This window comes from Tachypleus tridentatus, chromosome 1 (assembly GCF_004210375.1).
Source record: "Tachypleus tridentatus isolate NWPU-2018 chromosome 1, ASM421037v1, whole genome shotgun sequence".
NCBI classification, from domain to species: Eukaryota; Metazoa; Arthropoda; class Merostomata; order Xiphosura; family Limulidae; genus Tachypleus; species Tachypleus tridentatus.
The window spans coordinates 161538633-161552035 of NC_134825.1; the positions used below are offsets into that span (position 1 = coordinate 161538633).

Sequence of the window (13403 nt, forward strand, 5' to 3'; positions counted from 1 at the left end):
ACTTTTCGGCCACAATGATGTTCACAATATTTTCCGTAAGAAGGGGGAACAAAATCTTTCAAAGAACACCGTCCCTACAGTTAAACAAGGAGGTGGCTCAATCATGCTATGGGGTTCCTTCAGCTCTTCTGGTGTAGGCAGACTTCACCTCATCAACAGAATCATGAAAAAAGAAGAGTACGTTGATATATTAGGCACTTATATCAAGAATGATGCTTGGAACTTGCGGCTTGGGTGCCGTTGGATCTTCCAGCACGACAATGACCTAAGCACACATCGAAATATGTGCAATTCTAGTTGCAGAGGAACCATATAAGCGTTCTAGAGTGGCCATCGCAGTCACCTGATCTCAACCCAATTGACACACACACATACAAAACAACTACAATTTTAGGGTTAAAACTTTTTGAAATAGTATGTGGTTAGCACTTTATGTATAAGGTGCACATATTTTGTATTTCAATATGGACTGTTTAGGTGGTATATGTGTTTTGAAATTATACCATATTTATGCAAGTACAACGGTTTATTCATTTTCAGAAACTTTTCATTATGTTTGTTGAACAGCAAATGATTATTTTGACTTTTATATGTATGATACTTGACAAATTTTTGTTTATTTAAACGGTTATCTATTAAAGCAATTCCCTGATAATAATTGAAGATACTGCCACAATATCTGATGAGCTTATACAATCATGACGTCTTGAAAATAGTATATTTGGAATTAACAAAACATATAGCTACATTATTTTGTGCAGAATAAATATTTGTGTTATTAACAAATCAAGAATAATTTGTTTTAAAATTTTAATACTTCTTTGTTCCCATATTTTGATGCAGTTGCACAAAATCCGACTTGTGAAAAGCTGTTTCTAATTTTTAAGTTATGAGCTAGAATGAGAGCAGTTAGTTAACAGCACCTACCATGTATAAACTCATGAGTTGCTTTCATCTGACTGAATAACGCAATTTGACTGTCATTCCTATAATGCATCCATAGTCTCAGAGGGATGGAATGTGTTTTCATATAATTTAAAAATTTTATACATTGTGTGTCTCGTTTTTTTCGAACTTTTGACTACACATAACACAGTTTTTCAAAGTGTTCAGTTCTGTTCCAGTTTCACTCAACTAAATTTTTTTATATATACCACATCTAGTTTCATATATTATTATTTTGCCTTCCTTTTCTTTCGGATAATTTTCTGGTTTATGTTCTTTATTTTTGTTCTTGGTTTCTGTGTGATTAACAAGTTGATGTCAATATTCTGGCTTTTCATGAGGCATTTAGATATTTTGACAGGTTAGAAGGGATGAGATTATCTTAATTAAACAAACTAGAGAAAACTGAAATAATCTTAAATATACCAGAAATGACTGAAGTAATCTTAAATATAAAAGACATGACTGATCAGAATATTCACAACGTACTGTATACATATTTTATATATCAAATGAAAGTATTTAATAATAAAAATTATTTACACATGCAGGCTAGAAACTTTAAAGAAGAAATGAAACACACACTGAATACAAAACAAAAATCTAGTACACGACATTTGTGACTTATATGTTAATAATATACAGCATCTAAAAATTACATTTGTGTCAGCATAATGCTAAAGACATAAAAAACTTTCACAGTGTAACATTAAAATAAATAAAGAACCATCAGTTGATTTGGGTAAAGTTGGATAATATTCCACCTGACACCATGTACTATTTAAAATATGATACACCAATATCACATCAGAATTCCAAACAATGTTATGTTAATATTTGCTTAGTTACAAGTTATTAAATAGGTGTGACATGAAAACTGATGAAGCGTTCTTAGTAGAAGAAATATGCTGGAAAGGCATCAGATGTTTGACCTGAGTGTACAAATAAACTAATAACCATGTGGAGAATAAAGTGACACTTATAAGGGCTGCCATCTATAACAACGAATTCTGATACAATTCTTGCAAGTAAGATTGTAGAACCTCTAGGAGAAGTATTTGAGTCCATTTTACGAAAAAATGTAAAAACACAAAATTATTAAATTACCATTACATATAACAGGATTAATTAAGTATTTCATATAAATATCTTTGAGTCTATGATGCTCATGCTACTGCCACTGACTGCATATTCCTGGTATTTAAATAAATACTGCTCAAAATTCAGTAACTACCATTTAATAACTGCCCATTACAGTTTGAATGTTTCATGGTTTACTTATTTTGGCTTCATTGATTTTTTTTTTTGGGGGGGAGTAACCATTTTTATGAATGAAAACCTCAGATATTCTCTTGTGTTCAATGTTTAAATAGTTGGAGTCATATATGCCACGTACAATTTGTATTATACAGTTTAGGGGTACAAGTTTTTGTTGTGGTTGGTATACAAATTTAATTAATCAGTTGCTTCTCATCTTTCCATGTCATTGAAATTAGAATAGTTGAAGAGATTTCTTACCTTTCTTTTTGTTTGAAGTGACCATTCAGATTTGCTCAGAACATAGCTAAGTTTAGTTAAAGCTGCTTCGGGAGTCATATCAGAACCGATAACAGCTCCTACCTCTAACAAGGCCTGCAATGGTACTTGTGTTAGAACTCAAGTAAAAAAAGCCATTTTATTGCTCAGAAGATTTTAATGTCAAACCTTTCAAAACATTTTTCATCACAAAGTTAACATGGTTACCATATTCAGTTGTATTAATATAAACAATCTTCATCTTATATATTAAGTAAACTAGTCAGGTGTTAAAATGTTTACATTAGGTAAACTAGTCAGGTGTTAAAATGTTTGTTGCACAACAATAAAGATTACAATCCTCATAACCATATTTAATTTTTCTAACAATTTTTAACTGCTCATTAATACGTATAAATAAATATCAGTAAAGTGAATCTCAGCTGTTTTTGATAAAATGAAACTATAAATACAAGTATTCCCTATTTTACTGAATATTAACCAATTAAATGAAAAAGAATCATAAGGCACAGCCTGTTCTCTGTTTTCCTGGTTATCACTGCATTAGACTAAACTCAAATAACACTTTTCTTTATCAGTAATCATGAACAAAGGGAAATTATGGATTAGGAACAGGTGGTGAACTGTAGCTTACAGTAATGGTATTTTCAGTTTCAGCTAGCCCAAAATATACTTAGTTATTTGTACATATTAGCTACTTTGTACATACTTTGAGTAAATAATCTATTCACAGTGGCACAGTTAAAAATGTACAACCACTAATTTGTTCCTAGTCTAAATATTTAAAATTAAACTTGATTTTTTGATATACAACACCAAAAAAAACAAACCCTATTGGTCACTAAATTTGAAGATGACAATTTAGATAGCACAAATGAGGAAATGATACTGTACTATTCTGTACACGACTGTGTATTCAACCCAAGAATTTAGAAAGTGTATTTTTCCATTATCTATGTCTTCCATAAAAACATCTTGGCCACTATTTTACTTACAAAACCTTTGTCTTACGTGCTTAAAGAAATGAAGTAAGCAATCTGAAACATTTTTTGTATTAGTATGAAGATAACACTAACAACTCATTAAGTTATTATAAACTTACATTCTTATTACATTTAAATAAATGAAAAATATATTTTAGTGACAACAGTCTGGTAGAATATCTTAATAATAAATGTACGACTTTTGACATCATCAGTTATGATACTGCAGCCTTAATGACTAATCTTTGACTGATAATTAAATGATATAGAATTCTGAACTGAGCATTACTTACAAAAAAAGGGAACTAGAAGATTTACAAATAACACGAATTGAAATATTAATATAAATAATGTTTGTTGTTATAAGTTTTGTTCTATCATATCTTTTATAAATTAACATTTTTATAATAATAATAATAATAATACAATAGCAGATACCTTTATGCTTTAAGTACAATGTATGTGCTAAAACTGAATACTGAAGTATTGCTTAACAAACATACAAACAAAAATGAACATGTATATTGGGAATTGAATCCTTCACTTCCACATATGAAGCATATGTTGTGTCATATTAATTAAAACCCAAAGATTTTTTTATTAAGTAGAATACAAGATATATGGGAAGGGTATATGCTTTAAAGAGATAAATTCTTTACATAATACTGTTGTTGTATTTGTTAGTTGGACATGAATGAAACTAAAATCTATTAAACAGAATATAGAATTATATTTAGGTTCATAGTAGTGTAAAAACACGGAATGACTAGAAATGAAATATATCATACATTTTATGTATGAACACTGTCTTCCTTGATATTTGCCATCTTTGCCTGAGATCTTGAGATTTGTTCTTAATTAAACTCTTCATATAGCAATGTTAACAAAATAGTGAATATTTAAAATTATGTTATCATAACAATCACCTGTCTTTCTTTGTTGCTATTCCATTTATTTTTCCTTCCATAATGGTATCAGCTCTTTTCGGTTCTCCTGTCTCCCACAACGTGTTGGGTTCAGTATCATTAATTATGGAAATGATGTATTATCTTATTCCAAGAGTAGGTAACTTGTTTTTTGTGTATAAATAGCTTGGTATGGCTAGGTGGTTAGGAAGCTTGACTTGTAATCTTAGGGCTGCTGGTTTAAATCCCTGTCACACCAAATTATGCTAACTCTTTCAGCTATAATGTGTTATAATGTGACAGTCAATCCAATTATTTATTGGTAAAACAGTAGCCCAAAAGTTGGCAGTGAGTGGTGATGACTAGCTGCCTTCCCTCTAATTTTACATTTCTAGGGACAGTTGGGGCAGATAGCCCTTATGTAGCTTCTTGTGAAATTCTGAAAATCAAATACATCTTTGTGTATATAAGCTTTAGACCTAATTGTAAATTTTTAGACATCATTATTGAGATATTTGGAAACATATAACAAAGCATATTTAAACTTTAGGCCTATTGTCAATTTTCAGCACTTACTGGAATTTGTATTGAGATGAAACTGTATTGCATTACTTTATAAGACACAGGAAGGTAAACAGTTAACTTAATGTATTTTCTGTGCATGTTTATGTCAGTGAAGTGACTATCTACATGATTAATGCATGTTTATAAACATCAGGCATGAGGTAGAACATGTAGGTTCATGGACTGACTGACACAGATTGTCATTTTAAATTACACAGAAACTGAGCATGATATTTATGCTTAAAACAAAAAAAAAAAGCATTACATTTTCTTGTGAAAGCAGTTCACAAAGGGGAGATAGTTTAACTAGTCCCCATTGTTAAGGCAACCAGGGGTGAAGGTCACTTATTCACATTGAAAATTATACCACAGTCAATCACTTTACAGAAACTATTTTAAAAACTTTTGTCACAAATGAAAACAGTTATTGGATATTAGTAAAATAATTTGTCATCCTGAACCAATTTAATGGTACATCAATATGAGCTATTTAACAAATCGCTTTCATATCTTGTGAACTACAATTGTCTTTTACTTGTTCTACAGTAAATAAGAGTTTAAACAGTGTTTGTAATAACCTTTACTAACCAATAGTAACATACCAAGATCATAGTTTTCTTATCAATGAAACTGTTAATTACAACAGGTCACTTGAATAACCAGATCATTAGAAACCTGTACTCAAAGAGTTAAGAGTTTGTTGATACTCAGGCAACCTATCCATCAGAACTAATTCTGCTAGTGCATACTATCACTTTGAAATAACAATTTCATTATTGTGACACAAAATACACATCACTGCATTGTTTTGAGTAATTTGAAATAAACATTATATTTTATATGATTGAGCAAAAAAAAATTGAGCAGTTTACAAATAAAATAATATAGGTTAGTAGACGGCTGTTTAGAAACTGGAACTGAATAAATAATACTTCAGAGAAAAGTTGAAATGGTTTATCACTGGTTACAGTTTTTTTTTTTTAACAAGTTACTACTTACATGTCCAGTTTCGTATGCTGGGTCGACCAATCCACTATTACACTGTGTACAGTTAACAATAATTACTCCACGCCGAGTTGCTTGTCTTAGTTCATCTAGCAAGTCTTTTCGATTAGCAGGACCATTTCCCACTCCATATGTCTGTAACACTACACCTTCTATAGGAGGCATCAGGAAAGCTCTAACCTATACAAGAGTAAATTCATAAAAGTCGTTTTATATTAATAAAATAAATATACATAATATATATTTATATTAATATATAATAATATATTAGTTATTATATATTAGTAAACTAGATCTTTGATAATTAGTATTAACTGTAACACAAGAAAGTAAAGTGGACAGAGCTGGATAGTTAACTCGATTATTTATAAGTAACAGTTACATAAATTAGTGTTACGTAAAAGTAATCAATCAATCAAATTACATTTAAATTAATTAAAGTAATGAAAATAATTAACTAATGTTTCCAATTACTACTCTTTGATTATTACAACTATCTGATAATTGAAGTTATGGCTAACTTGATTAATACCACAAAAATAACCAACTAAAGAAAAGTTATAATTCTCCTATGCTAAAAATGTATATGCAATAGGCACTTATCTCTTCCTATAACATTAGCTTTTCTCCTTCAGTGACTCCCTCTATATATGTTTTTTGTATGCATGCCAAAAGCCTTCTGCTCCTCCCTGTTAGAATTGGGACGTTTCTCATGTAAATCATCATGCTTCACTTCTTAACTAATAGAAGCAGAACATGATACATGTGACTCTCTTTATTCTCCTCTACAGAACCTTCACCATTAGCTTTTCTCCTTCAGTGACTCCCTCTATATATGTTTTTTTGTATGCATGCCAAAAGCCTTCTGCTCCTCCCTGTTAGAATTGGGACATTTCTCATGTAAATCATCATGCTTCACTTCTTAACTAATAGAAGCAGAACATGATACATGTGACTCTCTTTATTCTCCTCTACAGACCTTTCACTTTGAAGTTTGGCTGGAGTGTGTAAGAAACAGAAAAATGGGGTGTGTGAGTAGAGACAAGCACCTATTGGAAATAGATCATCAGTAAATCATCATGCTTCACTCTTAAGAAAACTATAGCTCCTAATACTGTCCTTATTCTCCTCTACAGACCTTTCACTTTGAAGTTTGGCTGGAGTGTGTAAGAAACAGAAAAATGGGGTGTGTGAGTAGAGACAAGCACCTATTGGAAATAGATCATCAGTTTAAGAAAACTATAGCTCCTAATACTGTCCTTATTCTCCTCTCACAAGATTACCTAGAATCCCACACCTCAAAGGAGGAGGGACTAATGTGAGGATACAACAGAAGTCCCTCCTGGAAGTGTCTGAAGGATACCTCTGACCATGAGAAAGCAGAATTGCAGAACCACTTCACTTCTAGGCTAGGTATATTTGTCACCTATGTACAGAAATGTGTAAAATATAAGGGTGGAAATTGCAAGGTATAGAGTGGCTAGGGGCTTGTTGGACTGTACTTGGCAAGTCAAGTACATCCAAAACCTTTTCTACAGGGTACGAACATCCATACCAAGTTAGGATAAGGATCATATTATGTTCAACCTCAAAATCAAGAATTAGGGTAGAACACTTGTACCAATTCCTGGGTACAATATCAGAATCAACACCTTATAGAAATCCATAACTGGTCATGCAGGATTGAAAGGATGGATTCAACTTGTGTGAGGTTTTATGTTGATTGGTTTTACTCAAATTGAATATCTCATTGCTGGGAACTGACATTCATATGAAGGTAGGATGAGGACTCCCAATCAACAGTGGTGAAGTGCATGTATGATACATTAACTTACTATTTGTGTGTAAATGAATAGTAAGAAACAATGTCATCCAGGAAGAAGATGGATCAACTCTTGTGGTTGTGTAAATAGTTTCAAGAGACCAAGTTATCCAGGAAGAAGATGGATCAACTCTTGTGGTTGTGTAAATAGTATCAAGAGACCAAGTTATCCAGGAAGAAGATGGATCAACTCTTGTGGTTGTGTGAATAGTATCAAGAGACCAAGTTACCCAGGAAGAAGATGGATCAACTCGTGGTTGTGTAAATAGTATCAAGAGACCAAGTTATCCAGAAAGAAGATAGATCAACTCTTGTGGTTGTGTGAATAGTATCAAGAGACCAAGTTACCCAGGAAGAAGATGGATCAACTCTTGTGGTTGTGTAAATAGTATCAAGAGACCAAGTTACCCAGGAAGAAGATGGATCAACTCTTGTGGTTGTGTAAATGGTATCAAGAGATCAAGGTATCCAGGAAGAAGATATATCAACTCTTGTGGTTGTGTAAATAGTATCAAGAGACCAAGTTATCCAGGAAGAAGATGGATCAACTCTTGTGGTTGTGTAAATAGTATCAAGAGACCAAGTTACCCAGGAAGAAGATGGATCAACTCTTGTGGTTGTGTAAATACTATCAAGAGACCAAGTTACCCAGGAAGAAGATGGATCAACTCTTGTGGTTGTGTAAATAGTATCAAGAGACCAAGTTATCCAGGAAGAAGATGGATCAACTCTTGTGGTTGTGTAAATAGTATCAAGAGACCAAGTTATCCAGGAAGAAGATGGATCAACTCTTGTGGTTGTGTAAATAGTATCAAGAGACCAAGTTATCCAGGAAGAAGATGGATCAACTCTTGTGGTTGTGTAAATAGTATCAAGAGACCAAGTTATCCAGGAAGAAGATGGATCAACTCTTGTGGTTGTGTAAATAGTATCAAGAGACCAAGTTATCCAGGAAGAAGATGGATCAACTCTTGTGGTTGTGTGAATAGTATCAAGAGACCAAGTTATCCAGGAAGAAGATGGATCAACTCTTGTGGTTGTGTGAATAGTATCAAGAGACCAAGTTACCCAGGAAGGAGATGGATCAACTTCTTTGACAGGGTAAATAGTAGCAGGAGGCCACATCTACCAGTAACAGCATGGATATACTCCAGTGGACTATCATTTTGCAACCATATCGGTAGAACATCACAACCCTATTCTAGGTTGAATGGTTATAAGCAACTGTTCAGTGGAAACTATTATGGAGAAAGTCTCCATGGTCCACAACCCCAGGAGCTTGGAACTTGTAAGGACTCCTATAATTCACTCATAGAAGGGGGTAAAAATATGTTGGAGATTCCAGAGGACCTACATCATAAGATACAGTGCAATGGTTGACCATGATATCCTGTTTCGAAAAGCAGACCATATCAAGTTCTTCACTCATGGGATGGGCAGCTATACCCTTATGCTTTACTCATGCAGTCCATGGGTAGTATGGTAGTGATCTTATGGAATACCTTATCTTTATGGTGACCATGTGGAGTTATGGAGAAGAGCACATTGTCAACATGGTGTACAGTGCATATTTCATTGTTAAAGAACACCTGGGAAGGCACCACTTGCTACAGAGTGGAATTCAAGAAACTAATTCAAAGCAAGAGCTCCTGCAAGAAAAGAAAGCAGTAAAAAAGTTATACTCACAACGAAGTGTGAAGTATTGTGACAGACAGTAGGTGATACCTAAAGAATGCATGTGATGCATTCTTAACAGCAATGTAAACAGCAATGTGATGGAGATAATGAGAGATAAATGTTAGCATGATAGTCAAAATCCCTGATCATAGAATCTCCTCCAAAAACTCACCAAGATCAGAAGCAAGGGAAAATGTGAGGTGGAGGATTTGATGAGAGGTAACATGAAAGAGGGGAAGGGGACAAGAGTTAAAAAAACAACTAGGTGAAATTATGGATCCAACTGGTAATGGTAAAGGAAGAAATTGCTAGGAGTTAAACACCTGGGAATGAGAACTATTGAAAGAAATTGTGTGGATAATATAACAATGAAGTGCATGCATCAGGAATAGAAATCTATATGGATCAGGATGAAGGTAAACTAGAAATAGCAGGAAGGGAAATGGGCAAAATGAGGAGTTACCCTCTTGAGTTGCTGAGGTGGTGCAAAGGAAGGAATGCTCCATATAAAGGAGAAGACATATTGGGTGATACAATGTGCAAGGAATGATCACAGCAAATATATCTGACCAATGCTGCCTGCAAGCCAAGAAGGTAAGGAAATATGCTTTAAATGATAGGTGAAACAAAGAATGCAACAAGCCAATGGGCTCATATGGAGGTGAAGTAGTGGAATGACACACAACATTAACATCCCAATCAAGAAGTACTAGACACAGTGGCAGGTGATTTACTCAGAAAACAGATCAAAGGATAAAGACAGGGGAAGGAAAGACCCATAGGTAACAAGAAAAAATTGAGGCATGTGAAAGAGATCCAAAAAGTCCATGAAAAAAACTCTGAGACACCAGCAACCACTTGATGAGGAGCTGGAACTGCCTGAACCAGGGATCAGGTGTGAAAAACATACCATTTCCACTGTTACACAGTCACACCTGAAAGACAAAGGGAATGACCTAATTGAAACAGCATTCAACCAGAGATTTTGGAGTTGTTTGCCAAGTTGATAACCAGCTACCACTTTCTGGGTTTTACTGGAACTTCCCAAACTGGTAGGAGTAAAACCGCCATGAAATGAATTGAGCAGGTACGACCACCTTGGAAAGATGCTGGCATGACCAAGAATTTTGAGGATAAAAAAGGAAATGGGCATGCTTAATAAGGAGAGTAAGAATGGGATGATTAAATCTACTGACAATAGCCTGTGAACCCAAAAACTAAATATGAAAAGGCTATACCAATGAAATAAGGTTATCAAACAGCTCCCACTGGATCTATAGTTGGTATATCATGCATTGTTGAAAAACAAGGACCTGCAGCAGTGAGAGAAGAAGGAACAGGTAAGGGCATAAAAGGGGAGGTTTGGGAGATTGGAATTGATGTTATGCTTGGCTTCAACATGGACAAATGTGCCCCTGGAAGAGAAAGGGTGGAATGTTGTTGGATGGAAGTGATTCTAAAGTTTAAAGACTAGAGAATCGTGTCAAACATGTAACACTGCAATAAAACAATAAGGACCCAGGAGAAAATGCCCATGAAAATAAGGTATCACAATCCAAAAAGTCCTAACAACAAATAAAACATATTAACTGGCCCAAATCCAACAGGTAAGTCAACATGGAAGTGAGAAAGGATGTCCATAGAACCCCTTCCCAGGTGAGAGGTGGATTGAGGAGAGGTACCACAATAAAATCTGGATAGTAAAATGAAAATGGGAATGCAGGCCATCTGTTAGATGTATAGAAAATTTGGAACATGCCCCAAAACAGGAAATACCAAATTCAATGATAGGTGGTGCAGATAATGATACTCAGCTCATTGATGAGAGGGAGTGGACTGATTCAAAGCCTGTGAGGGACAAGGTATACTAATGCCATTATTTATAAGGGAAGCAAAATGCACAGAGTGAACAAAATGATGAGAGGACAGGAGAAACCAACCTAGGTTGGGAGGGAGAATCATGAAGAGAGAAGACCTTGGGTTTTAAATTTTTAGAAGCAAGAGAAAAACACATCACGTACCTGATAAATACAATCTGAAGAAGCCTACAAGTGTGGAATATAATCCTCAGCTAGAGTATGGGAAGACATGACAAACTCCAATGTGAGGGGAGTGGGGGCAAATTATCGAAATTCTCGTTAGCATGGCCAAGATAAAAAAGCACTTAAGGAAGAGGGGTGGTGGGAGGGAAACAAAGGTTATCCACATGACTTTCAATCTCCCAGGAAATAAATGTGGATAAAAACCCCAATGGATCGCTTGCACCTGTAGCGTGAAGAATTGCGACAGACAAATTAGATGAACTCAAAGTGGTAAAGTGAACTTTGGAATACATACTTAAAATCACACAAACAGGTGAAAGATTTGGTAGCAAAACGAGGTAAATAAATGCTTTAAAAATGAAAGTGAAAATTGTTGAGAAGCTAAACGAAATAAAGTGCAAATTAAACTAAAGTAAACCACATTGAGTTGAAACTAGAACAAAAGAAAGATATCTGAATCCAAACATGCTAAAGAAGCAGTAAACATTCAGTAGAATAGAGCAGAGAGAGCCACATGTGTCATGTAAAAAATGTCAGGGTTAAGAACTGACACATAATTTGCATGAGAGAAATGTTCGAATTCCAGCAAGGAGGGGAAGAGAAGGCTTGTGGTGTGTGCAAAAGAAACGTTAGTATATAAAGGGCAGCACTGAAGGATATAGCTAATCTTGTGAGTATAGGTAAGTACAGCATTGAAATGAGTACTTCTAAATATACTATTTTCAATTCCTCCAACTATCCAGTAAACAACAAAAGCCAAAAATATGCATAAAGAATTTGAATTGCAAATCTAATGTATAATACATAAAAGATTAAGTTGTAAAACTCACCACTTCCACCGTAATACTTGGAAAAAGTCGTAAAAGACCAACATGAGGATTTAGCGTGTCATGAACATGAAATTTGTCAATTTGCTTTGGTTTGAAGACATTCTGCCAATGTACTGAAAACAAACATAAAAAAATCAAAATTTTTCATCCTTCTTATTACTTAGCAACATTACTACTAATATTTATATATTTAATAATAAAGGAATTGTAGTGTTTTGCTCATTTGTAAAGGCAAAAAGGAACTGTGTATAACGGGCAGTCTACAAATTAACAGATTTAAACTGGGAATGAATGAGAAGAACTGCAGCTTGTTTATTAATGGTGTAAACATGCAAACTACTTGTCCTAAACATCTTATGAAAATGAATACAAACTAAAAGCTACTGATAATAAATCACTAGTATTATTTCTAAAGGCAAACTTATAACAGTTAAATTAATAAAAAGTACGTACTATTAATATTTATTCCAATTGTCACGAGTGGCATCATATTGGGAGATTTAAATGCTTTAAAACTATTTGAATTGACTTTACTTGTACGGTTTCCTCTGTACAGATGATTGCTAAACAGTATGGATACCTAAAAAAAATTATATAGATTAAATATTACAGGTCAGTATTTCATATCATGTAATCTTTGTACTTTAAATTTATTACTATTCAAAGTAGTTGCAGTAAACATATTTAAAAAGGTTATTAAAAACAATTTCTAATAACAACGTAGAAATTGAAAAAAAGTTTTGGACACATTCATTAAACTTTATAAATACATACATTAAACAACACAAACTTTTATATCATGAACAGGAGCCTACTATGATTACTATCACTAATTCAAATTAATCTTTATTTAAAAAGGTTAATATAAATAATGAAAAAAATATTTATTAATTGCAATTCATACTGGGACAAAATGTGTTACTCACATTCTCTCAAGGTTTTAAGCAGAGAAAATCACACAAGCATCACATAACTTTTAATAATTACAGTAATTAACATACAACGTTTTTTAAATTTAATTTTAGGAAAAATTATGTAAATATGAAAGTATTGTTATTCTCAAATAAAAGAAAATAGTATTGTTATTTTATAAA

The 13403-nt window shown here is 33.5% G+C and overlaps 1 protein-coding gene across 1 annotated transcript in view; it reads right to left on the bottom strand.

Moving 5' to 3' along the window:
- LOC143229259 (L-asparaginase 1-like) overlaps positions 1–13403 on the bottom strand; it is a 30675-nt gene that overhangs the window by 8597 nt on the left and 8675 nt on the right. Inside the window, 4 exon segments of the mRNA XM_076461368.1 lie at positions 2464–2577; positions 5933–6118; positions 12310–12422; positions 12763–12889. Of these exon segments, the coding sequence (XP_076317483.1) occupies positions 2464–2577; positions 5933–6118; positions 12310–12422; positions 12763–12889 (540 nt within the window).